The sequence below is a fragment of the Oratosquilla oratoria genome, chromosome 25, assembly GCF_046742065.1.
Source record: "Oratosquilla oratoria isolate Oo_2021 chromosome 25, ASM4674206v1, whole genome shotgun sequence".
Lineage (NCBI taxonomy): Eukaryota > Metazoa > Arthropoda > Malacostraca > Stomatopoda > Squillidae > Oratosquilla > Oratosquilla oratoria.
This window is the reverse complement of record NC_134801.1, coordinates 24,666,342-24,681,470: the sequence shown is the minus strand read 5'-3', so window position 1 is coordinate 24,681,470 and position 15,129 is coordinate 24,666,342. Positions and strand designations below refer to the sequence as shown.

Genomic DNA, 15,129 nt, shown 5'->3' with positions numbered 1-15,129 from the left:
CCAGTATAAAATCGATGAATATAACAATTATATTTTTTCAGTGATAATATACATTTTCATACATCACTGATATTTTTGTTTTGTGATTAAACATGTGCACATGTACATAATATTGATCGTTGCCTGGAGTTTTACTGACTAGAAACCTGTAGCCCCACGTCAGCTGGCAACGTAGGGCCCTCCCATAGACCTCTCTGGGAAGAAACTTGGGGGTGGGCCATAACTGTTCTTGGGGCTTCTTTCTTAGATTGTGTATGACATTGTGGCTTTTGCCCAATTTTAGATCCCCTCTCCTTTAGTCATTCTTGAAATTGGTGGCTGCATATAAAAGTGCTATGACATCTTCCCACTGTTGTTGTTGTTCCCTAGACTGTATGGTTGAACAGTCCTGACTCCCTGTAGAAAACCACAGCTGGAATGGGTTTTTTCCACAAATCCCATACAGAGTGTATATTGTGTTGTTGTCATGTATGTGATCGTGTACAAAGCAGTCTTCCATAATGTGTTGTTTTATAATATGGGATGAAGTGTTGCATCCTGAACAATTATCTGCAATGTGGTCATCCAGCCTTTTCTGATAGCCAAGAAGTGCTAAGTGGTGGCCACACCACAGTCCGGCCAGGTGGACTCTATTCTTTTGGGGGTGAGAGGATTCAGAGGTCTGGCTATCAGGAGGTCTGGCATGCAGCAATGTAATGTCTTTCAGTTTGTTGAAGGAGCACTGAGTGATATGATTATAGATATGCCTCTGGAGACTGGTGTCTGGTGGTTGTGGAGGAAGAGAAGAGAGTATATGTGTATGATATAGATATTTGGGTGTTATTTTGATGTTTCTTGAAATGTGTAAGTGTTCTAGTCCTGGAGTGGAGGTGTCTGTATTGTGGGATTAATCCCCCCCCCCCCCAGCTCTTGGAGTTGGAAACCGAAACGCCACAAGGTAGCACCAATCCCTGGGAGCAGCTTCTATTACCCAAGTAAGTACCTTTTTTCACTGTTGTTTGCTTTGCCAGTATTAGACAAAGAACCCCACAAACAACAGCAAAACGTCACTGGAGTCATATTTACTTTACCACTAATAGATTTAAACAGTAAACAACGCTGTTGTTTGTATTTAAGAGCTGAAAAACGACTACACAAAGAAAGGAGCACCCCAAGATTGGTCATGACCCCAGACCATTCAGCCATCTTTAGTGGTCTTATTTTAGTTGTGCACACCTACGCAATATAGCATTAGAAAATCAAATATAAATTTTGTAAAACATAATACATGAACGTAACATGCGATTTTCTTGGCGAAAAAAAAAAAACTTGCTACAAGCAAATTTACTAACGAACGAAGCCGCTAGGATACGATATGGACGTAATGCCAGTCCAGTTACTATCAGACGACGGCTTTCACGTTGTGAACCGGGTGTTCTCCAACTCCAGGTGACATTAATATGCGCTGTTACAAAGACAATAGGGCTTCCTTGGACTTTATGAGAGAACACGAGGTTCTGCCGTCGTCTGTTAAATGGCCGAGGTACAATAATAATCAGGCCGTCAGCATCCGTGACGACGACGACCCGGATGATCTTTAGAATTTGAGGTAGAGAATTACTAAACATTGGTTGGTTACGTAGGTTGGGTAAGTTAGGTTAAGTTAGGTAAGGTTAGAATACACTAATTTATCATACTTTAATTTCTTCGACCACGGCACCTATCCAAACAAACATGGCGTATCATTCAACCGCCGCGACTTCATCCGGAAAGCCGGGTCCACACTTGTTGCATTCCACGTATCGTATCATCTTTGCGTACCACCTAGTGATACGATACGGTGCAACAGGGTATTGTACCCACTTGTTGCGTATCCGCCTGCTGTATACGGATACGCAACAAGTGGGTACAATACCCTGTTGCACCGTATCGTATCATTAGGTGGTACGCAAAGATGATACGATACGTGGAAATGCAACAAATGTGGACCCAGCTTTAGAAACATGGCGTATCATTCAACCGCCGCGACTTCGTTCGTTAGAAAATAGGTATTAGCAACTTTTTTGTTATTGATTTCCGCCAAGAAAATCGCATATTACGTTGATTTATTATAATTTACAAAATTAATAATTAATTTTTTATTACTATATCGCTTACGTGTTCAAAACTAAAATTTTACCTTTGACGATGCCCGCTGAATATCATATAACCACCTTTTTTATAATTTACTATTTTGTATTTATACATTTTCTATAAATCTAACATAATAATTTTGTTTTATATTTACTATAATTATCACTATTGTTATTATTATCATGTTCTTATCTTTCACCCTATAGTATTATTCCTTTGAATAAACATAGTAACAGTTATTCACACAAAGTCTTTGTACAATACTACTTGCGAATATATTCGACTTAAGAATCTTTTCTTTATTTCCCACCCTCAAATGTATATATGCACATATCTATCCCGGTGCTAGTATAGCGTGAGGTCTACCGCCATATGTCGCCTACCCAGGTGCAGCCTGTCTACCGCCTTCCTTCGGGACGCTCTCCGCACCTGTCCATGAAACATGTGACCTGCCCAAATACATAAAAAACGTGACCTGTCCACGTGACCTGATCTAACATATTTGTGTAATTCTTGGAAAATGTACGAAGTGTGTATCGCTAGAACAAATATATGGAAATATATAACATGTTTATTTTTTCCTTTCTTCCTTTAATATGAATGTGATTAGAAATCCAATTACTTATCTAAGTCATTCCTAGGATATGTACAATTTATGTGTTTATCGCTAAAATGAATGTATGGAAATGGTAGACCTCACGCTACAGTAGCACCTCTATCTGATTGGTACGAGGAAGTACTTACACGCATGGTGGCGTTCTATCCAGTAAGCAGCATTAGGAAATACGAATGGTTGAAAACTATTCAACATTTGTTTACAACAAAACACAAATACTTCATGAACAATAACACTAATTTTATTACTAGAAGCATCTTGTTCGAGATATTGATCATCTTTCATAAATAAAACATCTTTCAACTTCTATGAGTCACAAACTCACGAATTGTAATAACCACAACACGAACTTGAAGTAAACATAGAGCTAATATATAGGGGGATAAATAAATCGCGAATGGATAAGTTAGTCTTGGCAAAAATCAGATTTCCTGTTCGGTAGAAAAGGATTATAGGAGGCTACCCCGGTAAATATTGTTTATATTAACAAAAGGCCCAACCAACTTCTTCGGCCATAGCTTCTGTGTGTGAACTTGAAGGAATTAACATTGTCTTGCTAACTTACCAACTATGATATTTATTCAAACAATAACACTAGTTTTTCGACAAAACCCACTTATCTTGTTCACTGAAAACTTATGTATGATCTAAAATTACTGTTGTATTACACATATAAAGCTTGAATATTATTAGTTATATTTCTTGCTAAGTACTATTGTGTACAAATGTAATAATAAACAACAAACATTAGCCTATACCTAAAAAGCTACATGCACATTTTCCACTGTCATTAATATGAATTATTGAACATGGAATTTTTATCCAGAAACTTATATATATATGTTCTGCCAGTAAACATGCATACCATAACTACCATATCAAACATGCATTAGTATATACATATGCACAATTTCTATATATATCAATTGCCTGAATAATGCATCGTATGTACATATATGCACACATACAGTACATGCATATATGCGGTATATTATTATATATATATATATATATATATATATATATATATATATATATATATATATATATATATATATATTTGAGTAGCATGGCAAGATATTTCCTTTAATGCATATTGAATAATATGAAAGAGCAACTTGGGCTCTGATGAATTTTCGATAGAAATTTTCAAGTCTTCTGAATATATCTCTAGAGACAAAGAAAAAACTAAATTACCGGTAAAAACCATCTAATGGGTGGAACAAGATACAAGACATTTCGCTAACCACAGTTAGCATTTTCAGTTGCAACAAATACAGAGAAAATAAGGTTATAAAGGCAGAACGTAAACACTGGGAGAAGGTACATGTAAATCCTGGAGATCACACCTGTACCCTCCATCTCCTGCACTGTTGAGGCCCTAAATGGCACCTCCAGGAGACCCAAAACACCCCAACCACCGGATCCATTTTAGAGAACAATACCAAAAATATAGACAAAGAGAGTAACAGGCGCCGCCTTGCCCTCCTTGAAGCCCTTGACATCAAATACAGCCAGCCCACAATGAACACCCAGCAGGAAGCCCCCCACCATCCTTCCCAACCCTTCAGAAACCGCCAAACCAGACGCCTCAACTAATGCAGTTCACCCTCACCCAGTGTTCACCCGTACCCTCTCTCAGTATTCATGTTACCTTCTCCAGTGTCCACATGTATCCTCTCCCAGAACTAGGCCACAGTAACGGTCACCTATCTGAGTTCTTTCATTATTATTTGTACCTTCTCCCAGTGTTTAATTTCTGCCTTTATAACCTTTGTATTTGTTACAATTGAAAATGCTAACTGTGGTTAGCGAAATGTCTTGTTTTTTGTTCCACCCATTAGATGGCTTCTACCATTAAATATTTTTTTTCCTCTCCATGCTAGAGATATCTTCACAAGACTTGAACATCTCCATCGAAAATTGTCGCATATGATTCAATATGTCTTAAAATAATAATAAGAAAATATATATATATGTATGTATATATACAGTATATATATATATATATATATATATATATATATATATATATATATATATATATTTTTTTTTTTAAACGAAAACTTTGTGAAAATATGGCCGTTGACCACACATTTATAAAATTATGGAAATCATTCAGGAGCACACGAGAACGTCTTACCTACTTTCATGTTTTTTCGTGTATGCGCTATGTACATGTATGTATATATATACATACACACACACACACACACACATATATATATATATATATATATATATAGATCATTATGTATATATATATTTATATATATATATATATATGTATGCATATATATTTACACACACACACACACACACACACACACACACACACACACACATACACACACACACACACACACACACACACACACACACACACACACATATATATATATATATATATATATATATATATAATATGTATATATATATATACAAACACATACATACACACAATATATATATATATATATATATATATATATATATATATATATATATATATATATATACACACACACACAAACACACATATACCAAGGTCTTTTCTCCCTTACAATTCACCACCCTTCCCTCCCTGTTTTCTTGGCTCCTGGATGAAGCAATGCAGCAAGACAAACAACATCCACAGCAAGGCAGCTTCATTTAATTGGCGACCCCCCTCCCCTCTCTGTCCCCTTATACAGAATAAAAGATAGGGAGAAATCCCTTTGGGCCGCGTCAAAATATCATTCACACATAACCACTCCCTAATACCCATATCCCCCACCCACTCCCTTCTATGTAACACAGCATCATCCATATACAACAATTCTCCACTCACCCTTACCTTTTGCCTTCTCCCTTCCTTCCTCAACAGACATCACTTTCTTTTTCAACGCTCCTTTTACCCCATCCATCCATCTCATCCTTGGTCGCCCCTTTCTGTTCACCCACTTCTGCCCTCCACACGTCTTTTACTAATCTTTCTTCACTCATTCTTTCCATGTGCCCAAACCATCCCAATATTCTTTCATCCACCCTATCTCCCAATTCCCTTTCCATCCCTGCTCTCCTCCTCACCTCGTTTATCACTCTATCCAGCCTAGTAACCCCTACCATACTTCTCAGGCATTTCATCTCAAACACATTTACACACTTCCTCTCTTCCTCTGTTATGTTCCATGTTTCTGTCCCATAAAGTGCTGTCGGCACAAACACTCCTTCATACGATCTCCATCTTAGCATCCATTCCCAAATGTTTATTTCTCTTTACACTTTTTAATCCCCCAAGGCATTTGCTCTTAATCTACATTCTACCTCCACCTCCAATCTAAAGCTATTCACTTCCTTCCTCCTCTCTCCCTTAATACTCGCTTCCAATTTGCTGCCACCCTCTCCCCTTTACCCACACTTACCTTTAACTTCCTTCTTTCGCACACCTTCCCAAACCCTATCACTAACTTTCTTAATCCCTCTTCTGATCCTGCTACAAGCGCAGTGTCGTCAGCAAACAACTGGCTTATCTCCCATTTTCTCCATTTTCTTTAATCATCTCCAATCCCCAACCCATCACCCTTGTGTTTCCCTCCCGCACCACCCCATCCATGTACACATTGAACAGCCGTGGCAACATGACACATCCCTGGTGAAGTCCCACCTTTACCCCAAACCACTCACTCTCTCCATTTCTAATTCTAACACAAGCTCTATTACTCTCATAAAAACTCTTGACTGCTCTTAACATCTTTCCTCTTATCCCATATATCTGCAAAATCTCCCACAGTGCATATCTGTCTACCCTGTTATAAACCTTTTCTAAATACATAAAGGCTCATAAAACATCCTTTCCCTTTGCTAAATCTTTCTCACACATCTGTCTTACCACAAAAATCTGATCCACGCAACCCCTACCTCTCCTAAATCTACACTATTCCACACCAATTTTTCCTCCTGTCCCTCTCCTAATCCTCTCAATCATAAACCTCACATAAACCTTCTCAACTACATTTAACAAACTAATCCCTCTGAAACTACTACACTCACACTAGTCCCTCTTTCCTCTGGCACTCTATCCTCTCTTAAACATACATTAAACAACCTCACCAACCAGTCCATCATTACTGTACTTCCCTTTTATAGACATTCCGAATGACACCCATCTAAACCGAGTGCCTTACCTGGTCTCATCATTTTAGTAAGTGCTCTCTCCTCAACTTTTCTTGTTTCTCCCCCTTTTTCCTCATTCATCGCTGTCATTTTCTTAGCACCTCCCACTGCAATCACCTTTCCCTCCCTATTCTCCTTCAGATTTAATAACTCCCTAAAATAACCTGCCCATCTTTCTCCTACCGCCGCCTTTTTCATTATCTCTAGATCTTCACCTTTTATCTTTCCTTCTCTACTTGATTCGCCTTCCCTTTCTCCTTTCAGTTCCTTCCAAAACATATTTTTATTACTTTCAATGTTTTCTGTCATACTTTTCCCAATTTTATATCTGCTCTCCTTTTTGGCTCCTTTATCTTATGTTTTACTTCTCTTCTTTTTTATTTGTATCTCTCATATGCTTCTCTCATCCTATTTTGCAACCAATCTGTGAATGTTTATTTTTTCTCTTCTACAACCTTTTTGCTTCATCATCCCACCAATCACTATTCTTCCTTCTATTTCCTCCCATCCTCCTTGTTCCACACACCATCTTTGCACACCTTGTGACTCCCTCCTTGAAGAATCCTTATTCCTCCTCCAATCTTCTATCCTTCACTTCCTTTCACTTTTCTCTCTTCTTGTACTCATTTCCCTTCTCATTTAAGCAGTTTACTGTAAGCACCTCCTTCCCGTCTGTTCTTTTCCTGTTTTTCTATCTATCCACTCTCAGCTCACCTTCCATCAAAAAATTATCTGATATTCCCCCCCTCTCTCCCCTAAAAACATGGGCATAAAAACTCTTCCCACTCTTTTCCTGGTACCACTATATAATCCATTAAAGACATACCCATCCATCCACCATCCTCTCCCATGTGTACTTATGCTTGACTTTCTTTCTAAACACTGTATTAGCTATCATCAACTCTCTAAACATATCTCCACCATCAACTCTCCACTACGACTTTTTCCTGGCACTCCACACTTCCCAATCACTCCGTCTATTGGTTCATCTCCTACTTTAGCATTCAGAACTCCCAATACCCCATCACACTGACATTCCTCCCTAAACCCTCTATGCATTCATTTAAGTCTATGCAAAAAGCGTCCCTTTCCTCTACACTCTAATCACTACCATGCCCACATCCCCTTTCCTAGTTTCACCTTCGTCCACATTAACCATGAAGAAACCTCCTTTCACTCCACCACACGCTTACCTGTCTCTCCACTTACTAGTATAGCCACTCCTTCTCTCACTTGTCTTCTCCTCACTCCCGACACCCTCCCCACTAAACTCTCAAACTCAAACTCACCTCTCCATTTCAAGTTAGTTTCACTTAATACCAACACATCTATCTTCCTTCTCACAAATGTACTGCTCATCTCTTCCCTTTTACTTTCATCTGTACCACATCCACGCACATTAGACTTAAGGTTGGAAAACTCCTCCCAGACCCTCTTATGCCATTTTTTTTTTTTTTTTTTTTTTTTAGGAATGTCCCTTTTGGGGACTCAAAGAGCAGGATGCCTAGTCCTACCTTCCGTCCGTTTTAGTCGCCTTTTACGACTCAAGTGGTAACACTTGGTGACAGTATTCTTTCTCCCCTACCACAGGGACGTGTGGTAGGGGAGATACACCCACACACCCACACACCCACACACCCACATATATAGTATATATATATATATATATATATATATATATATATATATATATATATGTATATATATATATATATATATATGTAATGGAACTTGATATGTCACTGATCATTTATTTCCAGACAACAATTAACTTTACCTGTTTCTTCTTTTTTTGTTGAAATATATATTTTCTAAGTAAATTATTTTAATAGAAATAGTGTGCTATATAGTTTGTAAGATTATAATATTTATAGATCCACAACAAGCGCGTTGATTTTGTCGTTGCATCCACCTGGTCCAATCGCTCACATTGACAACCTTCTCATTGAGGAGTTCTAGGTTATTTGTGTCATTATGACATTTGGAAATAAACTCTCCAGCTGGGATTCGAACCCTCGCCTGAGCGGCTTGCTTTTTATAAGACGAGGACCGTGCCGTCACGCCACCGTGACCCTACAAAACGGAACGACTTAGTTCACGGACTAATCGTTCCGACGAAACGACTTAGTTCATGGACTAATCGTTCCGGATCGATTAGTCCGTGAACTAAATCGTTTCGTCCGAACGATTAGTCCGCGAACTAAGTCATTTCCTTTTGTAGGGTCACGGTGGCATGACGGCACGGTCTTCGTCTTCTAAAAAGCAAGCCGCTCAGGCGAGGGTTCGAATCCCAGTAGGAGAGTTTATATTCTAGGTTATGTTTGGTTAAGTTTTATGTTATGTTATGTTGTTATATTGTGTTAGGTTAGGTTAGATTAGGCTGGGTTAGGATAGGACAGGTTGGGTTAGGATAGGACAGGTTGGGTTAGGTAAGGAGAGGTTAGGCAAGGCTAAGTTAGGTCAATTCTTGTCTTCAACCTCACAGAGGACGACGAGAGTCGCGGTGGACGCTCTCTGTTGTGACACATCACTTTTATCAATTAGAAATAAAGGTGACGCCATCATTCTTTGTTTATGACACTTTATTACTGCAAATAATTTGATTGGAAAATATATATTTCTTGAGAGCATGATTGAGAAAGAAACTGTTTACCGTCTAAAACTTTACCAAGTCCTTCGATTCAGGGTGGTTTCAGGGGAATTTTGGAGCTGGTCAACGAAAAAAAAGAAGAAAAAAAAAAAAAAAAGGGAATTTTAAAAGAACATAAGAATGGAAGAGACTGCAAGAGACCATAAGGCCTACACTAGGCAGTTCCATTGTATTAGACGATAAAAAAATACTGCATTTCTGAAAGGGTTAAGAAATCCATTTTAGCGTGTCTCAATTTGATCGTTAGTATCTGAGTCATGCCACACCAGAATCTAACAACACACCTGCATTGGTCCCTAGGGCGGTGAGTGGATGTGTGTCATCGTACAAACCAAGGGAACAACACAAAGGACATGGAAATAAAGAATAAACGCTTCTACTTGTTATCATTGGCTAGGAGTCACTTACCGGCCATCCAGGTATCCCCAGGTCTCCTACGGGGCCGGGGTGGCCCCGAGGCCCCCTTTTGCCCCGACGACCTCGGTCGCCCTTTTCACCCTGCAACGGCGGCACCCACGGTTAGTACTCGGTTAGAGCCGGTGAAACAAGGGAGGGAGGGAGATGGGGGAGGGAAAAGTGGGAGGAAAAGAATGAGAGAGGAGTGGAGATCCAATGGGAAGCTGAAGAGGATGGAACCTCTGGTTGGGTTGTGGTCATGGAAGGGCGAGAGAGGAGTGAAGATCCAATGGGAGGCAGAAGAAGATGAAGCCTCTGGTTGGGTTGTGGTCATGGAAGGGCGAGAGAGGAGTGGAGATCCAATGGGAGGCACGGGCTGCTAGAAAAGGGAAGGAAGTGTTTGCCTTGGAGAAGGAGTCAGTGGCTCACCTATAGCATAGGATCTCAAGCTGTTTTCTCAAGTACCCCTATGTTTATGTGTTGCTATTCTTCTTTACCCTCTTGTAGACCACAACGTTCCAGATATCCATGAACACCCCATTTTTCCGTCTGTGGTTCCACGTGGGAGACTCTCAGGTCCACCAGAGGTCTTTGGACCACAGGTGGAGAGCTATTAACGTAGAAGGAAGCACTGAAGGAAAAAAAAAGATGGGCTGCCTTGGAAGAGCCTCGGCTGTGACAGTGTTGAAGCCGTATGGACCGCCATGACGGAACACCCGCTAACAAGAAGGGATGGAGGGAAGTAGGAAGACTCTGGGAGGGCATGGGGGAAAGTGGAGGCGGAGAAAGAGGAGTTGGAGGAGAAAAAATAGATGGAAAAGAGAAAGGATATGAAGAAAAAAGAGATGGGCAAGGAAAAAAAAAGTATAGAAGACTGTGGAGTATGAGGAGGAAGAGGAGGAGCGGAAAGAAATGGAGGAGGAGGAAAAGAAGGAGGAGAAGGAGGGAGATGTGGAGATGGAGTAGAAAAGGGGGGGAATAGGGATAACAGGAGAGCACTTGGGGGGGATGTGGGGAATAGGTGGACAAGCGTTAGGACCAACACCAGATTGGCATAATAGTGACACCAACACCAGCATTGTCACTTGCAACACCGCCATGATTAGTGCTAGTCATGTTCAACTGTTTCATCGCCAACAGCAACACTAACATCAACAGTAGCACATAAACCAACATCACTTTTCACATAACCATATGAGCATCGTCACCACACGCAGACCAGCATTCGCACCTATACTACGATTAGTACAGACATCAACAGCAGTGTCACCTAATACCCTTAATACCCTGTTAAACAGATGAGACGGAGTGATTCGTCGGAACCCAAGGAATTTGTGTATTGTGGAATTGAGATAACTGGTGTGGAATCCATAAGGTGTGGCCACCGAGTGTGCTCAAAACGTTATTGCCAATAAGACGAGTATGGCCGCATAGGGGACATATTTCTTCTGTTCTTTCATTGTGCGTTGGTGGTGTAAAAGGAATTGTGTGACAGTCTCGCGTTAGCATAGTGAAGGGCTTGAATCCCACATTCCTCTCAAAATAATGACTGTTACGTGCCCTCAACAGTCTAAACGCACGGGTGACGGTTTTGGCCGCAGCTACTCAGCGCCTCCTGCCGTAGGCTCTTCGCCTTCTTTACTTTTCATAAATTGGCAAAAAGTCAGGCATATCTTCACGTGATAGAAATGGGATGAACAGGGAAATGGAAACAAATGGTGTTTTGTCTTTAAAATATAGATTTAGTTGTTTTGATCCCGCAGCAGATTTTTATTACTTTAATCGTTCTAATCTAGCTGCCGCCAGGCGATTTTATTCTTATGAAGGAAACAGCAGAGAAGGGGCTAAGAATTTAGTAGATAAGTGTGTTGACTTTTTCTTCCCCTTCTTCACAGGTCACTTGTGCCCTTCGCTAAATGAAAATACAATAGGTCCATTATTTCATTGTAGTGATGCTAAAAATAAAAAAAAAAAAAAAAAAAAAAAAAAAAAAAAAAAAAAAAATTGTGATCTACGTCAGGGCTCTGGATTTGTACTGACATTTTACTGTAATGAGACCAAAGAAGGAATTGATAGAAGGAAAGTGGATTGAGGCAGAGTTACAGTCCACAAAGAATGTGATATCTTTGTGGTGTTCTCTTATCTAGTCTTCTGTTTCCAGACGTTCTGTTTCGCCTTTCGTCCTCTTCGTTCAAAAGTCTTCCTTCATTTCCTCTCTCTTTCTCCTCCTCTACCTCACTCTCTCTATCAGGGAAAGAACAGAGAGAGGAGTGTAAATTGGATAACAGAACAGCCTAAGATGTAGAGCTAAAGAACAAGTGTGAACACGCGCGCATACACGATCCTGTGCACACGCCTATACGCAAACTCACAGGCAAAGCGAGCACACACATTTACAAAAATACAAACACATAAATACATAAACACAAATGCACAAAATACAAATGCACAAGCACATGTATACATGCACACACATGCAAACACAAACATGCACAAGCATGCATACACAAGCAAACAGACATCCCCTTCTTTCTCAACACCTCATTTACCCCATCCATCCATCTCATCCTCGGTCGTCCCTTCATGTTCACTCTATCCACCTCTGCCTTCTACACAATCTTTTACTAACCTTTCTTTACTGATTCTTTCCAGATGTCCAAACCATCCCAATACTCTTTCATCAACTCCTATCTCCCATTTCCTTTTCCACCCCCACTCTCCTCCTCATCTCATTTTTCACTCTATCCCTACCATTTCTCAGACATTTCATCTCAAATAGATTAAAACTCTTCCTCTCTTATGTTAAATGTCTCTACCCCATACAATGCTGTCGGCACAATCACCCGTACATACAATCTATTGTTGGAAGAAGATATATTCCACGTCACAGGACGTCACAACATTACGTCACAGGACGTCACACTACAAGAGGATAGATATCAAGCCAGACGCCGCCGCGTACGTCGCAGCAGCAGCACCAAACGGCTGTTTGAGCGTCGGTACCAGAACTCGACCGGAGTCCCATTTAACAATTGTCACGACCCATGCATATGTTATATCTTATAAATATACATATAAATGAAGATGAAACGTTAATTTCATGATAATGCGTAGTTTTACATAACCTGGCGGTGACCGGGCGTAAGCAACAACGACATGGCGTCACGAGCTTTGCATTTCATAAAAATGTGTGACGTCACGTCCTTAAAATTGATTTATGTGACATTTTATTGATGTTAGCTTATATGCTCTAATATATATTTTTTCCTATTTCATGCATATATCTTTATTGTTGTCTAATGTGCATGATCAAATTCTCGTGTTCATTTTTGAAAATATGCGTGGTCTACCAACGATCGACGACTTCTCAGCTAAAACCAAGAAAAAAAAAAAAAAAAAAAGTGTGACCTCACGTCCTTAAAATTTATTTATCATGTGATATTTTATTGATGTTAGCTTATATGCTATAATATAAATAAAAATTGTCCTATCGCATGCATATATTTTGTAGTTTAATGTGCATTATCAAATTCTCGTGTTCATTTTTGAAAACATGCGTGGTCTACCAACGATTTACGACTTCTCAGCTACACCCAAGGGAGAAAAAATCATATGTTGGGCTCAGCCGAAATATTAGATATTTATCTAAAAATCGTCGCACCAGTTCATATAACTAATCGATTCGCTGTCTAAATCTAATAAGCCACATGAATCTATATATTCAAGCCTCAAAACTATCTTTCAAGAACCAACGAAAACGGAGAAATTAGGCCGATACTATAGCAAGGAAGAAAACGACATCTTGTTTTCAAATGTTCTACTCAACCTTCAAGTTATCATCAATCTGATAGAAATTTATTCACAGTAAATGAAAGACTTTTATACGCTCCTGCTAAAAAAAAAAAAAAAAAAAAAAATGAATATTCTAAGTGACAAAAGTAGACTTAAATCATATCCCGATCAAGGAAGGCGAATCTTTGACAAACAGTTCGTTTACTATTAAGTCTTCAAATATAACTTAAACATGCTATCTATCTTGCAAAGTTTACTAAGTCAACTTAAAGGATTAAGTGATATATTAATGGGGATACTGACAAATATCCATCATATCATATCTATCATAAGGTTTAATTTGTGTCTTTAGAATGGGGAATATTAATTTTGTAGTTTAGGCATTACTTTATTTTTCAATTGGTTACCTTGTCTCGACTATTCTCGCATCGAGGCCAAAATAAATACCTTTGTCACTGTGTCTACACACACACACACACACACACACACACACACACACACACACACACACACACACACATCAAATAATCAACCTCGATGTCAGGAAATCGCACGGCCCCGATGGAATAGCAAATTGGATATTAAAAGAATGTAAGGAAGAATCAGCAGACAAAATATACAACATAGTAAGTTGTTTGTTCAAAGAAGGAAAAATGTTGATATCATACCAATCTATAAAGGATGAAATAAGGGAGACCCAACAAATTACAGACCGGTTTCCCTTACAAGCACAGTAGATAAAAATTTGTGAAAAAGTTATAAAAAATAGATGTATAAAACATCTGGAGAATAACAATATACTAAATCCGAGACAATTCGGATTTAGACAGGGAAGATCATGTACCACAAATTTGATCTGCTTTTACTCAAGACTACTAGATATAATACAAGAAAAGGGCGGATGGACCGACTACGCTTTCAAAGATCTACAAAAAGCTTTTGATAAAGTCCCACACATAAAACAAGGAAACTGGAAACCATAGGAGGGATTCAAGGTAAACTATTGAGATGGATGAAGGACTTTTCGCATGGAAGAAAAATGAGGTTAGTGCTCAAATATAAGACTTCTACTTGGGAAGAGGTAATTAGTGGAGTTCCACAAGGATCAGTCCTGGCTCCAATAATGTTTGCCATTTATGTGAATGACATGGACGAGGGGTGGAATGTTACATGAGCTTCTTTGCAGATGATGTAATTTGTTAAAGAAAAATGAGTACTGAAACGGACTGTGACTCACTACAGAGATCTGAACAGGGTCTGGCAATGGAGTCAGAAGTAGGAAGTGGAATTCAACATAAAAAAATGTAGCATAATGGAATTTGTAAAAAGTATAAAAAAAAAAAAAAAAAAAAAAAAAAAAAATATATATATATATATATATATATATATATATATATATATATATATA

At 39.0% G+C, this 15,129-nt stretch overlaps 1 protein-coding gene across 6 annotated transcripts in view; it reads right to left on the bottom strand.

The window, feature by feature from the left end:
• The window catches only part of LOC143038861 (uncharacterized), a 603,232-nt gene that overhangs the window by 31,041 nt on the left and 557,062 nt on the right, over nucleotides 1–15,129 (bottom strand). For 5 of the 6 annotated variants that reach the window (XM_076208495.1, XM_076208499.1, XM_076208500.1 and 2 more), the window contains one exon: nucleotides 9,942–10,031. The exons of the other annotated variant lie outside the window; for it this stretch is intronic. In XM_076208495.1, the coding sequence (XP_076064610.1) occupies nucleotides 9,942–10,031 (90 nt within the window). The remainder of the gene's footprint in view (nucleotides 1–9,941; nucleotides 10,032–15,129) is intronic. 6 annotated transcript variants of the gene reach the window in all.